Source organism: Bos grunniens, chromosome 21, assembly GCF_055505025.1.
Source record: "Bos grunniens cultivar Pamir isolate PY7600 chromosome 21, Bosgru_T2T1.0, whole genome shotgun sequence".
In the NCBI taxonomy this organism is placed as follows: domain Eukaryota; kingdom Metazoa; phylum Chordata; class Mammalia; order Artiodactyla; family Bovidae; genus Bos; species Bos grunniens.
Genome location: NC_141185.1, coordinates 42,338,456 through 42,355,935, shown reverse-complemented (window position 1 = coordinate 42,355,935; position 17,480 = coordinate 42,338,456). Strand labels below are relative to the sequence as shown.

The window sequence follows — 17,480 nt, the reverse complement described above, 5'->3', positions numbered from 1 at the left end:
TTGAATGTGTGCGTGCACACAGCCAGGTGTGCACACAGCCAGGTCTCCTGCCAGAAGAATCATCGTGCACGCTGTTAGCAACAGTAGGGAGGACACAGCTGAGCCCAGGTGTGGTGGGGAGCTGCTTGTCAGCAGGGGCTGGCCCTTCCCCAGCCAAGGACGAGGGAGCCTGTGTGTGGGGAATTCAGGGGTACAGAAACCCTGGTGTGTCCAGAGGGGGGCTGCCACAGGTGACTCCTGCATCTTCTCTTCTATAATCCCTCCTCCGCCCCCACCACTCCACTAAATACCCCAGAGTTCCCTGCTTCCCCCAGAGGAAACGTTTGTAAGGAAGTTACATGTAAGTAGAGTTAAATCATTTTAAATAAGCCAGGAGAGGCTGGCTATTCAAAGAAATCCCCAGAGAGATCTTTTATTCAGAAGATAATCATTTGACAGAGTGATGAAGCATCCTGCCCTTTGTCTCAGGAGTTTCATCTCACCTTTTGGAATTTCCTTTTACACCCTTCCAGCTGCCATCACTGGAGGATGTGCCCACCCCCCCACCCCCACCCCCGACAACCTGCAGAAAGTCACAGAATGTTCTGGGTTGGGGGCAGGGCTGGCAGACAGCCAGGGGAAAATTGCGAGAAGGATGGTGTAAATGAATGATTGATGGTGTTAATGATCACCTGGGTGGTGCCTCCATTGGGTTTGTTGAGACTCTGGGGCGGGGGGCTTGCAAGGTCTTTAAGTGTTCCTGTGTCCCATGACACAGGTAAATGCCACTTTAGTGAAAGTGAAAGTTGCTTAATCGTATCTGACTGTTTTCGACCCTGTGGACTATAGCATGCCAGGCTCTCTGTCCATGGGATTTCCCAGGCAAGAATACTGGAGTGGGCTGCCATGCCCTCCTCCAGGGGATCTTTCCAACTCAGGGATTTGAACCCATGTCTCCTTCATTGGCAGGTGGGTTATTTACCACTAGCGCCACCTGAGAAGCCCCAGAAATATCATACTCAAAAATGAATAAAGGAGGGAAGTGAATAACACTGTCTCATCACTCAAACCAAACCTCTGCTGGGATTTAAATGGATTTCTTCACAGTTTATTCTGTTTATTGGGTGGTGAATAAATTACAGCAGCATATTTTATGCAATAAACTCTTTGTAAATATTTTAATTGCTGCATAATTGTCTTACAAATGTGCTGTGCTTAGTCACTCAGTCCTGTCCGACTCTTTGCGACTCCATGGACTGTAACCTGCCAGGCTCCTCTGTCTGTGGGATTCTCCAGGCAAGAATACTAGAGTGGGTTGCCATTTCTTTCTCCAAAAAATGATGTAAATGAATTTATTTACAAAACAGAAACAGACTCACAGACATGGAAAATTAACTATGGTTACCAAAGGGGAAAGGGTTGGGAGAAGAATAAATTGGGAGTTTGGAATTAACACATTCACAGTACTATATATAATCTAGATAATCAACAAAGACCTACTGTATAGCACAGGGAACTATATTCAATACCTTGTGATAACCTATGATGGAAAAGGATCTGAAAAAAAATATATATGTTTTACATGTATAACTGATTCACTTTTCTGTACACAAGAAACTAACACAACATCGTAAATCAACTATACTCCAATTATATAAAACAGAGAAGTCATGAGTGAGTGGTGAGTTGGGGGGAAGCAGCAGGTGTCTTGGGGGGCCGCCAGGGTCCGCTTGTCCTCCTCCAGCCCTGGTGCCCTCCTGTCTCTTTGGCAGGGCATGCAATGGTCCTGACACCGGAGTCAGCTGAGGTGGGGTGTCCTGTCAGCTGAATGGACACAAGTCACATCTCCTGGGCGTGCTCCTTGGGCCAGGTTCTGACTCTCCTGTCGTCCTTCCTCCTTGCAGTGGCTGCCACCTGGTGACGATGGCTGTATGAGCCCCACCATGGCCCACCGGAAGCGTCAGAGTGTGGCGAGCAGCCTGCTGGACCACAGGGCGAGGCCGGGCCCAGAGCCTGAGAGTGAGGACGCGGAGCTGGCCCTGGAGGAGTACGTGCCCACCGACCTGGAGCTGGCGGCCCTGCGGCCCGAGAGCCCAGTGCCTGCTGAGCAGGGTGGCCCCGACCAGAGCCCTGATGGGGACTCCAGCTCCGACTATGTGAACAACACCTCGGAGGAGGAGGACTACGATGAGGGGCTGCCTGAAGAGGAGGAGGGCATCACCTACTACATCCGCTACTGCCCCGAGGACGACAGCTACCTGCAGGGCACGGACTGTGACGGGCAGGGCTACCTGGCTCACGACACGCGCCACCTGGAGACAGATGAGTGCCAGGAGGCGGTGGAGGAGTGGACGGAGCCCACGGGCCCACACGCACATGGCCACAGCGACCCGGGCAGCCCTGGCTACCGGGACGGCCACCTCTCTGTCCCGGAGGATGAGGCCTCAGTCCTGGACTCCCGGGACCAGGAAGAGGACGTCCACTACTGTCCCAGCGAGGAGGCCTACCAGGACTACTACCCTGCCGAGGCCAATAGGAATGCAGGCAGCACGTCGCCCTACCGACCGAGGCGCAGGGACGGGGACCCAGAGGACCAGGAGGAGGACATCGACCAGATTGTGGCCGAGATCAAGATGAGCCTGAGCATGAGCAGCATCACCAGTGGTGGTGAGGCCAGCCCCGAGCACGCACCACAGGGGCCCGAGCCAGGGCCCGGGGACTCCCCTGAGGCCTGCCCGCTGGCTGAGGCCAGCCGCGGCCCCAACAGACACGAGGGCAGGCCCAAGTCACTGAACCTCCCTCCTGAGGCCAAGCACCCCGCCGACCCTCAGAGGAGCTTCAAGACCAAGACCAGGACCCCGGAGGAGAGGCCCAAGTGGCCCCAAGAAGAGGTAAGATTCTGGCTGGCCCTGGGGAAGCGGAGGGAGGGGCTGAGAGCAAAGGTGTCCATGCAGCCCACAGGTCAGAATGCGAGCCAGCGCTCCACGTGTTCAGTTATGTGTGGACTTTCCAGCCACTCCTGTTCACCCATCAGATGCTGTAGTAATTGCTGAGGAAATCTTGTTGAGGCTGATTGGCAACCAGGGCTCCCAGCAGACACCCAGACCTCCCAGCAGAGCTTGGGTCCTTCCCCTGCTTGCTCTGATCTGCTTGTGTGGGAGTGGTCCCTGAGACTGTTGCCCCTCTCTGGGTGGTTTTGGTCAGTCACAGGGATCTAGTACTGTCGGCAAGTGCAGACAGCTGTGGCCAGTGGTTGGGACAGCCTAGCGGCAAGGGGCCCCAACCTGAGTGCATTTCACAGGGGTGGTTGAATCTGGTGACACTTCTCTGAAAGCCTGGGGGCCTTGGTGTAATTGGAAATTCGCTGTAAATAACCATTTTGCAAATAATCATTTGAAGGTTTGACAGAGACGTGGAGAAGAAATGCATGCTAATGAGGCCAGTGGATTTAAGCGTAACTGTATTTTCTTTTAATTATAGCAAAGTAAAGTGTATATTGTAATAAACACTTTTGAAAAGCTGCCTTTCAAAAAAACCTTGTGTATACAAAAAGAAGATGTGATTATTAGATGCATGTAAAGGAACTTATATTTGGCTAATTCTGTGGACAAATGAAAATGAATTGCTTTCATATATTTTTATTGGGATATAGTGCTAATGCTGGGGAAGGATTGAGGGCAGGAGGAGAAGGGGACAACAGAGGATGAGATGGTTGGATGGCATCACCGACTCAATGGACATGGGTTTGGGTGGACTTCGGGAGTTGGTGATGGACAGGGAGGCCTGGTGTGCTGTGGTTCATGGGGTCGCAAAGAGTAGGACACAACTGAGCAACTGAACTGAACTGAACTGATAGTTGCTTTACATTGTTGTGTTAGTTTCAGCTGTACAGCAAAGTGAATCAGCTTATATCAGGGGATATATGTATATATCCCCTCCCTCTTGAGCCTCAGCAAAGTGAATCAGCTTATATCAGGGGATATATACATATATCCCCTCCCTCTTGAGCCTCCTCCTACACCCATCCCACCCCTCTAGGTCATCACAGAGCACCCAGCTGAGCTCCCTGTGCTATACAGCAGCTTCCCACTAGCTATCCATTTTACATATGGTAGTGTATATGTGTCAATTCCAGTCTCCCAATTCATTCCACAGTCTCCTTTACCCTGTGTCCACAAGTCTGTTCTCTATGTCTGCATCTCTATTCCTGCCATGCAAATAGGTTCATCTGTACCATTTTTCTCAATTCCACATATATGTGTTAATATACAGTATTTGTTTTTCTCTTTCTGACTTACTTCACTCTGTATGCCTCTCTCTCGGTTCATCCACATCTCTGTCTACAAATGATCAAATTTCATTCCTTTTTCAGTTCAGTTCAGTTCAATTCAGTTCAGTTGCTCAGTTGTGTCCAACTCTTTGAGACCCCATGAACCGCAACACACCAGGCCTCCCTGTCCATCACCAACTCCCGGAGTCCACCCAAACCCATGTCCATTGAGTCGGTGATGCCATCCAACCATCTCATCCTCTGTTGTCCCCTTCTCCTCCTGCCCTCAATCTTTCCCAGCATCAGGGTCTTTTCCAATGAGTCAGCTCTTCACAGCAGGTAGCCAAAAGATTGGAGTTTCAGCTTCAACATCAGTCCTTCCAATGAACACCCAGGACTGATCTCCTTTAGGATGGACTGGTTGGATCTCCTTGCAGTCCAAGGGACTCTCAAGAGTCTTCTTGAACACCGCAGTTCAAAAGCATCAATTCTTCGGCACTCAGCTTTCTTTATAGTCCAACTCTCACATCCATACATGACCACTGGAAAAACCATAGCCTTGACTAGATGGACCTTTGCAGCCAAAGATAGAGAAGGTCTATACAGTCAGCAAAAATAAGACCAGGAGATGACTGTGGCTCAGATCCTTATTATGGCTAATAAGGAGTTCCTTATTATGACTTTTTATGGCTGAGTAATGTTCCATTTTTTTCCCACTTTTTATTCCAATTTTTCCTTTTTATGGCTGAGTAATACTCCGTTGCATATATATGCTTTCATATTTTTAAAGCCTTCATTAATATTTTTTCCCCAGAAGAGTTCATGCATTTGAGAAATATATAAAGTGAGAGCTTGTGTTTGGAAAAAATGTCCTGTTGACTCACAGTTAAGTTTCTAGAACTTCCCTTTGATGCCCTTTGATTTTTTTTTTAAAGATTGATAAGCATAAGTTGACTTCATTTTTGGAGTGTTCCTGTCATTCAAGGCAGTTGTGTATGCACTGGGGGCTTTGGGCTGTAAAGAAACTCTTGTTGCATTAGCGGATATGGGGGAGGCCCCCCCCATGAGGGGGGCAGCTCTGAACTTCTGAACTGGCATTCCTTCAGAGCCTACTCTCCCAGAGGCCACTCCTGATCTCCTGGGCTGGCTGCATCTGCAAAGCCTCCCATGTGGTGCAAGAAAATTGCCCTTGCCATGTGCTAGGCCTTGGGGTGCAGAGATGAAAGTGACTTGAGCTTGCATGGAGAACCTCATTCTAGAGGGAGAGACTCTCTGTCCATCTGGGTGTGACTGGGAGCCTAGAGGAGTCCCCGCCCGGCCCATGAGTCCCAGGCAGGCTTCCTGGGGACAGGCTCCCTCGTGGGTGATAAGTGGGTGGCCCTGGGACTTAGAAGGGGGGCTTTGGGAAATTAGCTGACCAGGAAGGGCTGAACCTGGAGGTCATGGGTATCCTCAGCATGCAGCGGGGTTGGGGATTGTGATGAGGCCAGGAGGACAAGTGGAAGTGAAGGACCTGGCTTGAGGATGGTGATGTGAGAGGGACAGAGCTGGGCCATCAGGGGGCTGGGAACCTCAAGGAGGCTAAGGGGCAGGACGTCGGGAAGGCCCTGAGCATCTCAGGTGGATGGCCAGGGCAGAGGCTCCTGTGTAAGGGACAGAGGGGATGGGTTTGACAGCATCTATAAGAACAGATGCCAAGGAAGAGGGTGCCTGCCATGTGTGGAGCTGGAATTGCACTGCTTTGATTCTAATGGCATGGATGTGTCATGGAATGTGTCCAGGGCAGATTTAAGCAACAGAGAACTGGGTGGAGGACTGGGGCAGGGTGCTGACTCCCCCGCATCTTCCATCCCTGAACACCATCAGCATCCCCTACAAGTTCCAGGAATTCGAGACACATCCCAGAGGATCCATTATTCTCATGACATTCCCCAGGAAGTGCAGGGCTCCGGAGGAGAATATATAGCAACAGCTTCTGTTCAGGGAGAAAGACCACATTGCTGAGCATGAGATTTGGAGATGGAACAGCGTGGCAGACGCAGTCACAGTGTTTGCACCCCAAAGCACTCAGATCATGGTCAGTGCTAATCAGTGACTAAAAAAGACACGGCCCTGTGGTGATAGGAAGCTAACCAAGAATAGCTCCCGGCCCTGCACTAGTGCATGCCATGGACAACTCAGGAGAACTCAGCACAGCTCAGAAAGGCTGAGAAAGGGTGTGACACAGGAGAGCGCCCCAGGACCGAGAGTGGACTCCAGACCCTGCCAGGACCATGATCAACCTTCACAGGAGAAAAGCTGGTCTCTCCACCTGAGACCAAGCCCAGGCCCAGACTGCTGGAGTGAACAGATGCCTGGATCTGGGCTTGTTGGGTCCCTCTGGTTGGTTCCAGCAGCAGACAGACAGTCCTCTTCAGGAATGGTGACTGAGCTGGCCATGCGCTGTCCTTGGTACTGACGCAAATGTTGGGTCTGCCCCTCTGCTGGCCACTTGCCCTGTGCTGGGTGCAGCCAGGCCGGATAGGTCAGAGAGCCTGAGCTAGAGTTTAGACGAGGGTCTGTGGCTCAGGACAGTGCTGGGGGAGCACCACATCAGCTTGGAGGAAGGTTGCTGTTGGGGGCGTTGCCTGTTTACCCTCCTTGGTCAGTCCTCTTCTTCATCAGCCCAAACACTTGCAGATGGCCTCAGATTCTGCCCCCGTTGCCTATTTTGACTGCTGGTGCAGCTCTGCCCCACCCCGACCCCTCCCTCTTAGTCTTTGGGTCTCAATCTTCCCCTCAAAGCAGCCCCGGGTGCCGGCTAGGAGATCCATGTCCCTGACCTTGACTCCTGGAGCCTCTGGATCTCTGACTGTGGACGGTTATGCTCTGCTGAAGACTCACCCATCCCAGGGTCTTCCTCAGATGGGCTCAGACCCAGACTACCCCTACCTGAGCCAGGTCTCTGGGTGCTTCTGGGGAGCTCTGGCCACTGAGGCTGCTTCTTCTTTCTCTGTGTGTCAGCTCAGTCATGTCCAACTGTGTGACCCCATGGAATGTAACCATCCCTGCCCCCAGGCTCCTCTGTCTGTGGACTTCTCCAGGCAAGAATACTGGAGTGGGTTGCCATTTCCTCCTCCAGGGGATCTTCCCAGCCCAGATCTTCTCGAACCTGGATCTCCCACATTGCAGGCAGATTTTTTACCATCTGAGCCACCAGGCAAGCCATTGAAAATAGATGCTCTTCCTTGCTGTGATCTGTTTATTCCCTTCTGCATTCATTCATTCGTTTGTTCATTCATGGGGACCCATGAATATAAAACATAGCATTCTGGTCACTTTTAGAAATGTGAATGTTAATTTCAAGAAATGAGGGGATAATGTAGTCATTCACTGGTCCTCAAAACCTACTCCAGACACAAGAGTGGTGGTGGGTTAGAGTTTTTCCTGTTATGTTGAATTTGCAAATTTGCAATGGGAGATGTCATGAAGTGGATTTGCTACCATGAAGTGGTTTTTCTTGCCCAATATCTTATTTAATCTACAACCCCCTTTCTAAATGCCAGGAAAAAAATCAAACAGGGAATTAAGCCAAAGGATTCTAAGTCACCTAAAATATGGGCTGCTTGGCACAAATTCAGAGATCTCAGCTTGGTCATTATTTTCAGTATTTGTGGGAAGATTGATTTCTCTTCTGAGCCACAGTTACAGTTACCTAAGAAAGACTTTTACATACAATACAATGGAATATTATTCATCCCTAAAAAGAAAGGAGATGCTACAACAGGGATGAACCTTGAGGCCACTGTGCTGAGTGAAAATAGCCTCACAAAAAGTCAAATCCTATATGATTCCACACAAGTGAGGTACCTGGACTAATTAAACCCACAGAGATGGAGGCAGACTGGGAGTTGGTGGGATTTGGGGGGGATGGGGTTAGTGTTTAATGGAGACAGAGCTTCCATTGGGGATGATGAAAAGTTCTGGGGCTGGATGGTGGTGATGATTGTACATCGGTGTGCATGCACCTAATGCCACTTAATTGTCCACCTAAAATTGGTTAAAATGATACATTTTATTTTAGGTATATCTAACAAGAAAAGGCTCTTGTCCCATTCACCAGCCTGAGCCAACTAAAATCATCTGAAACCAAGTTGAGCCAATCTGAGCCCCTGTAACCCATATCATGCAAACAAAACATTCTTTGTCTATCCGAAGGACTGGTGGAACCACAGGAGAGATAGCTGACCATACTCATGTGGGCCTGTGGACACTGGGTGGATCTGCACATCTCTGGAAGGTTTCAGGATATTCAGGATTAAGATGAGCCATGAGTAGACAACCACATCCTGAGTGAGGAGGGGGCACCTTCCCTCTCTCCTTCTGGGGTCTTGTCCAGTAACAGACGTGATCCCACCTTGGCAGGGGTGGAAGGGCAGAGGAGGGGTGGACCGCAGATTATTATTCCTGCTGGGCTTTCACATAGATCATTCAGACCACTGGGTTACATGAAATGATTGAGGTCATATCTTGTTGGTATCATTAAAAGAAAAATATGTTATCAAATTTACTATGAAAACACTCTCTCCTCATCCTCAACTTTAAGAAAACCAGATGTTCTGTACAGCACATTCATAACAGTAGATTTAATAGAAGTTTACTAGATCATTGGGATCTCCTGGTTAAACTTGCTTTTCAAATTAGGAGTTATATGATTTAGTATTGGTAGCTGTAGGCAGTTCCATTGAGTTGTTTATTATTTAGGACTAGTAGTATTATTTGGAGAAGAAAATGGCAACTCACTCCAGTATTTCTTGTCTGGAAAATTCCGTGGACAGAGGAGCCTGGTGGGCTAAAACCATGGGGTTGCAAAGAGTTGGACATGACTGAACACACACATGCCAATAGTATTATTTAGGATTTATTTATTTATTTATTTTTGGCTGTGCAGGGTCTTCACTGCTGCTCAGGCTTTTCTGTAGTTGTGGTGAGTGGGGGCCTACTCTCTAGTTATCATGGGCTTCTCACTGTGGTGGCTTCTCTTATTGCAGAGCATGGGCTCTAGAGCACAGGCTCAGTAATTGTGGTGCACGGGCTTAGCTGCTCCATGGCCTGCTCCATGGCATGTGGGATCTTCCCGGACCAGGGATCAAACTCACATCTCCTACATTGGTAGGCCACCAGGCAAGTCCAGGACTAAAAGTATTGATTGGAACAGAGAATTCCTTCTTGTGTCCAGAGAACAGAGAGCTGGTTTGGGCAGTTCTAGGCTGGGAATGGCAGTCTCTATGGACAAGCTAAATATGGGAAGTGTCTTGGAGCTGGAATTTGAACATTGACTTAGCATCCTCATCTGGTTTCCTTCTGACCTGGGTGCCTTGGTTTCATGCACTTATCTGATGCCACATTCACTTTCCCAGAATGTGTGAGGGGCTCTATGCTGAAAGGGGAGTGGTTGGGGGGACAGGGAGCGTCTCCGGGCTCACAAGAGCTACTGGCCTGAACTTGCTGTAATACAAAAGATTGCTCTTCACCCTGGAGGGTCATTAAACTGTTGTCATTAAAGTGTCATTAAACTGCTGTCATTAGGCTGTGATTAAACTGCTCACACAGGGCTCCTTACCTTACAGTTACTGGCAGGGGATGGGTGTGTTTGTAGCAAACTTATGAAACCAGTGGGAGAAGCAGCCTGCTGGCCCCCAGGGGTCATGGGCTTTTCACCTTTGAGAATTGAGCTAAATCACATGTGATGCTCCCTGGTCCTATAACTGCCCGGAGTGTTGGGGTGCCTCCTTCCCCAGGAAGGAATCTGGAATCCAACTGTGACATCCAGGGTGGGGGGCAGGTGTTTGGGAAGAAGTGTCTGTGGTCCTGTCACTGTATTTGGGCTGCCCGCCTCCTCCCCTTGGCCCTCGTGTCCCTAGTGAGGGCTAGTCTGCACCAGCTGGCCCTGACTGCCATGCAGGAATTTAGTGCTGAGTTGAAAGGGGTGTCAAAGGTGGAGTCAGTGTGTTTTTGATCATTTGAGGTCTCTGTTTACTCCTTCTTTCCCTGTTACTTTAAAAGTGTAGCTATAGACACATAACATGAAATTTACTGATTTGACCATTTTAGAGGGTACAATTCAGTGACATCGACTGCAATGTTGTACAACCACCACCACTCAGTTCTAGAACATTTTCCTCAACCCTAAAGGAGACCATGCTTATTATTTTTTAAATATTCATTTGTATTTATTGACTGTACTGAGTCTTAGTTGGGGCATTTGGGATCTAGTTCCCTGACCAGGGATTGAACCCAGGCCCTCTGCATTGGGAGTGAGGAGTCTTAGCCACTGGACCAAGCAGTCAGTCCCCAATTTCCTCTCCCTGTAGACCCTGGTGATGACAAATCTGCTCTCCTTCTGTGTTAGCAGACCCCTGAGATATTGTGGTTTGATGCCAGACCACTGCAGTTAAGTGAATATCTCAATAAAGTGAGTCACACACATATTTTGATGTCTCAGTGCATCCAAAAGTTATATTCACACTATACTGTCATCTGTTAGGTGTGCAATAGTGTTTAAAAAACCATGTGTACCTTAATTTAAGAGTACTTTAGTATTTAACTGGTGGTCCAGTGGATAAGAATCCTCATGTGAATGCAGGCTTGATCCCTGGTCCAGGAAGGTCCCACATGTCTCGGGGCAACTAAGCCTGTGTACCACAACTACTGAGATGGCACTCTAGAGCCCCTGCTCTGAAACAGGAGAAACTACTGCACTGAGAAGCCTGAATACTTCAACTAGAGAGCAGCCCCCGCTTGCTGCAACTAGAGACAAACCCACATAGCAACGAAGACCCAGCATAGCCAAAATTAATAAATAAATAAAAATTTAAGATTATTATAAAGGAATACTTTATTGCTAAAAAATACTAAGCATCATCTGAGCCTTCTGGGGTTGTCATCTTTTTTGCAGGCAGAAGGCCTGGCCTCAGTGTGGATGGCTGGTGACTGATTGGCCTGGTGGTTGCTGAAGACTGGGGTGGCCATGGCAATTTCTTAAAATAAGATGACAGTGAAATTTACCTCAATTGATGGACTCTTCCTTTCACAAACAATTTCTCTGTATCATGCAATGCAGTTTGAGAGCATTTTTACCCACAGTAGAATTTCTTTCAAAATTGGAGTCAATCCAATCCAATTTTGGAACTCTGCCACTGCTTCATCAACTAAGTTTATGTAATATTCTAAATCCTTTGTTGTCACTTCAACAATCTTCACAGCATCTTCACTAGGATTAGATTCCTTCCCAAGAAACCACTTTCTTTGTTCATCCATAAGAAGCAAATTCCTCATGCATTTAAATTGTATCATGAGATTGTGGTAATTCAGTAACATCTTCAGGCTCCACTTCTAATTCTAGTTCTCTTACTGTTGCCACCACATCTGTAGTTACTTCTTCCACTCAGGTCTGAATCCTTCAAAGTCATTCATGAGGGTCGGAATCAACTTCTAAATTCCTGTTGTTGTTGATGTTCTGACCTCTTCCTCTGAATCATGAATGTTCTTGATGGCATCTAGAATGGTGAATCCTTTACAGAATGTTTCAATCTACTTTGCCCAGATCAATCAGAGGAATCACTATGGCAGCCTCACAAAGTATATTTTTGAAATAGTAATGAGGATGGAGACACAGAGGCCAGTTTAGGAAAACATGGTTCTACTCAGAAAGTCTTGTCCCCAGGGTACCCTCCACCCCTTCCTGAGGGGCCCTGTGAACAGAGAGTGAACGATGGAATGAGGCGCCAGAGGGGCCCAGTGATGGTGGTGGAGGAAGTTTTATCAGACAAGTCACAGAGAGTAAGGCCAGGCCCCCAGTGGCTTCCCCAGTGGATCTCGTCATGATTCTCTTAAGCCAGAGTTTTGGCTTCCTTGGTGGCTCAGATGGTAAAGAATCTGTCTGCAATGTGGGAGACGGGGGTTCGATCCCTGGGTCAGGAAGATCCCCTGGAGGAGGGCATGGCAACCCACTCCAGTATTCTTGCCTGGAGAATCCCATGGACACAGGAGCGTGGCAGGCTGCAGTCCATGGGGTGGCACAGAGTTGGACATGACTGAAGCAACTAAGCAGTAGCAGTGGTGGCTTTGAGAAGATGTTATCGTCCCTGGAGGGATAAGTGAGATAAGAATGAAGACTTTATGCAAGTGCTTCTCCTCCTCCAGGTGAAGATCATGGAGTGGCCTGAATGCTGAGAGGAACAGAACCAGATTGTTATTTTTCTGAGCCACCATTTGTCAGGGGATGGATCGAAGGGCCTCTGAGAGAAGATGAGGAGGGCACTGATGAGACTGTCAGTGATCAGACCATCATCAGCCCTGTGGGTGATGCCCCCAGCTTGGCCCCACGGGAGCATCTGCAGTGTCGCTGTCCCAGCCGCACCCACCCCTGCCCCCCACTTCCCTGAGCAGGACGGAGGAGGGCACGTCTTGGATGGAATGACTGATGAGTCAGTTGACCGATGCCTTTGAAAACAAGAAAGGATTCCTAGAGAAGGCTCTCCCTTTGCTGAGTGCAGCACTGGGGTTTCTCTGACACTGAGTCCTGTCTGGGGAGAGATGGGACAGTCCAGTGGGAAGCAGTGGCTTCCTTGGCTTTGTGTCGATGCTGTCTGTCCCTGACTGAGCTCCCCTCCATGTCTCTCATCCCCGTGTCATCCAGGACCACGTTTGGAAACACTTGGCTTTTGTTCCAGATGACTCGAGAGTGAGTGGGTATGTGCTTGTTTGCCATTATTCCATCCGAAGCCACATGGATTATTTTACCATATTTTCAGTTTAATCCAGCAGGCACAATCAGAATTGACACGTTTAAAAAGCTCCAGCTTTAGTTTCACCAACTGGAGCCAGGATGTTTTTTGTCTGCATGAGTGTGTGCTCAGTCATGTCCAACTCTTTGCAACCCTGTAGACTGTAGCCCACCAGGTTCCTCTGTCCATGGGGTTGTCCAGGCAAGAATACTGGATTGGGTTGCAGTTTCCTTCTCCAGGGGATTTTCCTCACCTAGGGATAGAACTCTCATCTCTTATGTCTGCTGCACTGGCAGGCAGATTCTTTACCACTGAGCCACCCGGGAAGCCTGGGTGTATTTATTCATTTATTCAAATGAGTGGATTCTTCTTACAGGCAAGTCGTCTCTGCCCTGAACAGCTGGCCCTGGTGCCGGCTTTTTGTGCCCAGCCTGTGCCACCAGATAGTGTTCTGCTCTCAGGGCTCCATGAAATACAGGTTTGGGGGTTCCTGGTGTGTTTGCATGGTTCAGTTCACCTGCCCCTCCTCACCAGCGATGGCGGTAGGGGTTCCAGTGGGTGGTACCAAGAATGCCCACTGGAGTTACTTAATGAGGGATATGGCCCAGCTGTCCATATTGGCTGTGAAAGTCAGAGATAACCCTGGCTGGCATTTTATTTTGAGGTGCACCTGGCTGCTCTGCCATGGGGAGGGCACAAAGAGTTGAATAGCATCTTCCTCTAAGATTCCAGGACCCCACGTCCACGTGGGCCTCTGACCATGCTCATTTCGGACGCTGTGTCACCTGTTGCTAAGCCCCCAACCCCTGCCATGAGATGATGACGGGAGCACCAGATGGGTTTTCCCAAGGAGAAACAGCAGAAGTCACCCCCTGCCTCTCTGGAAACAACTCTGGCTGTTTTTCATGAGATGTGGTTGCCATGGTGATGAGAGGTCCAAGGGAGTTAAAGGAAATGTTGCTCTAGAGGGAAGGGTCCAGGCTGCTTTGGGGAGAAGCTGCCCTTAGACATGGGCCTGAGACCTTGTGTCGCCTGTGGTCACTGCGTGCTGTGGCCCCATGCTGAGGTGTTGGGGTTGGGGTGGGATGGTGTGAGGCACTGACGTCCAGCCAGCCTGGGTTCCCTGGCCAAGCCCAAAGTGCGTCCCCCAGAATGGAGACCTCTTCCATTTCTCAGAGGCACCCAACACAAGGCGGGTAGCAGTCCTGGAGGTACTGTTTCCCCACCATGTATCTGGCACCTCGATGAGAGTCTATTACCCCACATGATGGTCCTTCTCCTGCCAGAAAAATTAGGTTCTAGACCAAACTGTAACATTCATGGAAGGAGTGTTATCTTTTAGTCCTTTCAGGCTGCTAAATCAGAGTATCATAAACCAGGGGACTTAGAAACAACATGCGTTTATTACTCTCAGATTTGGAGGCTGAGGCTGTAAGTCCAAGATGAAGATGCAGGCAGGCTAGGTGTCTGGTGAGAACCCACTTTCCTAAACAGCCGTCTTCCTTTAAAATAATTTAAAAAAAAAGAGTTATTCATAAATAAATGTAAGTATAATGTATGTGTATGTTCATAGTATAAATTTATTTGTAAATAAAACTTATTACTATCTTGTCAGTATTAGGAGAAGGCAATGGCAACCCACTCCAGTATTCTTGCCTAGAGAATCCCTTGGACAGAGGAGCCTACTGGGCTCGCACAGAGTTGGACATGACTGAAGTGACTCAGCATGCGTGCATGCACTGTCTTGTCACGATATTGCTACTGCTTGATACTTTATTTATTTTTGGCTGCGCTGGGTCTTTGTTGCTGCGTGCGGGCTTTTCTCTAGTTGTGGTGAGCAGAGGCTACTCTCTAACTGCAGTGTGTGGGCTTCTCATTGTAGTGACTTCTCTTGTGGAGCACGGGCCCTGGAGCACAGGCTCAGTAGCTGTGGTGCATGGGCCTTAGTTACTCCATGCCATGTGGAATCTTTCCAGACCAGGAATTGAACTCATGTCCTCTGCATTGGTAGGCAGATTCTTTACTGCCAAGCCATCAGGGAAGTGATGCTTGCTAATTTATTTCAGGAAAGTTCTGGAACTTGACTTGTGATGCTGGCTTACCAGAGTGTGCTTTGGGGTTTGGACAGCAGTTTCAGTTCTTGGATCTGGGGAGATTTTCTGGAGTAAGGGCTTCCAAAGGTAGTGCTAGTGGTAAAGAACCCACCTGCCCCCTGGGTCGGAAAGATCCCCTGGAGGAGGAAATGGCAGCCCACTCCAATGTTCTTGCCTGGAGAATCCCATGGACAGAGAAGCCTGGTGGGCTACAGTCCATGGGGTCACAAAGAGTCAGACACGACTGAAGCGACTTAGCACACATGTAAACACAGGGTGTTAAGTAGAGAAAATATACCTCAACTTTAAATTTTGTTCATTGAAGTAAGTGGGATTTTGGATGGGTGTCTTCTTTAAGAGAAGACTTATGACGTGTCTTTGGGGCACTTTTTCCCCTCTAACAGTAGATTATTTTGCTCTAACTAAAGAATTTGGATTTTAGAATTTGCATTGAACTAAGAATTAAAGTTTTTTTAGAAACATAATTTTAACCTTTGGACACTTGCTGGGAATATAAAATGGTTTAGCTGCTGTGGAAAACAATATGGTAGTTCCTCCAAAGATTAGAAGTAAAATCGCTGTATGATCCTGTAGTCCTACTGCTGATACCTAATCTGTCACATCTAATGCTCAGGCTCAGTGGTGTCTGACTCTTTGCAGCCCCACGTACTGTAGCCTGCCAGGCTCCTCTGTCCATGGGATTCTCCAGGCAAGAAAACTGGAGTGGGTTGCCACTTCCTTCTCCAGGGGGGTCTTCCCAACCCAGGGGTTGAACCTGTGTCTCTGCATCTCCTACATTTCCTGCATAGACAGGCAGAGTCTTTACCACTAGCACCACCTGGGAAGCCCCTCTGGGTGTGTGTGTGTGTGTGTGTATATATATATACGTATATTTACATATATGTATATATGTATGTTTATATCTTTCCTTTTCTCCTTTGCTTTTCGCTTCTCTTCTTTTCACAGCTATTTGTAAGGCCTCCCCAGACAGCCATTTTGCTTTTTTGCATTTCTTTTCCATGGGGATGGTCTTGATCCCTGTCTCCTGTACAATGTCACGAACCTCATTCCATAGTTCATCAGGCACTCTATCTATCAGATCTAGGCCCTTAAATCTATTTCTCATTTCCAGTGTATAATCATAAGGGATTTGATTTAGGTCATACCTGAATGGTCTAGTGGTTTTCCCTACTTTCTTCAATTTAAGTCTGAATTTGGCAATAAGGAGTTCATGATCTGAGCCACAGTCAGCTCCTGGTCTTGTTTTGGCTGACTGTATAGAGCTTCTCCATCATTGGCTGCAAAGAATATAATCAGTCTGATTTTGGTGTTGACCATCTGGTGATGTCCATGTATAGAGTCTTCTTTTGTGTTGTTGGAAGAGGGTGTTTGTTATGACCAGTGCATTTTCTTGGCAAAACTCTATTAGTCTTTGCCCTGCTTCATTCTGTATTCCAAGGCCAAATTTGCCTGTTACTCCAGGTGTTTCTGGACTTCCTACTTTTGCATTCCAGTCCCCTATAATGAAAAGGACATCTTTTTTGGGTATTAGTTCTAAAAGGTCTTGTAGGTCTTCATAGAACCATTCAACTTCAGCTTCTTCAGTGTTACTGGTTGGGGCATAGACTTGGATTACTGTGATATTGAATGGTTTGCCTTGGAAACGAACAGAGATCATTCTGTCATTTTTGAGATTGCATCCAAGTACTGCATTATGAACTCTTTTGTTGACCATGATGGCTACTCCATTTCTTCTGAGGGATTCCAGCCCGCAGTAGTAGATATAATGGTCATCTGAGTTAAATTCACCCATTCCAGTCCATTTTAGTTCGCTGATTCCTAGAATGTCGACATTCACTCTTGCCATCTCTTGTTTGACCACTTCCAATTTGCCTTGATTCATGGACCTGACATTCCAGGTTCCTATGCAATATTGCTCTTTACAGCATCGGACCTTGCTTCTATCACCAGTCACATCCACAGCTGGGTATTGTTTTTGCTTTGGCTCCATCCCTTCATTCTTTCTGGAGTTATTTCTCCACTGATCTCCAGTAGCATATTGGGCCCCTACTGACCTGGGGAGTTCCTCTTTCAGTATCCTATCATTTTGCCTTTTCATACTGTTCATGGGGTTCTCAAGGCAAGATACTGAAGTGGTTTGCCATTCCCTTCTCCAGTGGACCACATTCTGTCAAATCTGTCCACCATGACCCGCCCGTCTTGCGTTGCCCCATGGGCATGGCTTAGTTTCATTGAGTTAGACAAGGCTGTGGTCCTAGTGTGATTAGATTGACTAGTTTTCTGTAAGTATGGTTTCAGTGTCTGCCCTCTGATGCCCTCTTGCAACACCTACCGTCTTACTTGGGTTTC

At 48.1% G+C, this 17,480-nt stretch overlaps 1 protein-coding gene across 6 annotated transcripts in view; it reads left to right on the top strand.

Moving 5' to 3' along the window:
* The window catches only part of APBA2 (amyloid beta precursor protein binding family A member 2), a 138,554-nt gene that overhangs the window by 87,874 nt on the left and 33,200 nt on the right, over positions 1-17,480 (top strand). For all 6 annotated transcript variants that reach the window (XM_086364123.1, XM_086364124.1, XM_086364120.1 and 3 more), the window contains one exon: positions 1,884-2,870. In XM_086364123.1, the coding sequence (XP_086220249.1) occupies positions 1,911-2,870 (960 nt within the window). In that variant the 5' untranslated portion in view covers positions 1,884-1,910. The remainder of the gene's footprint in view (positions 1-1,883; positions 2,871-17,480) is intronic.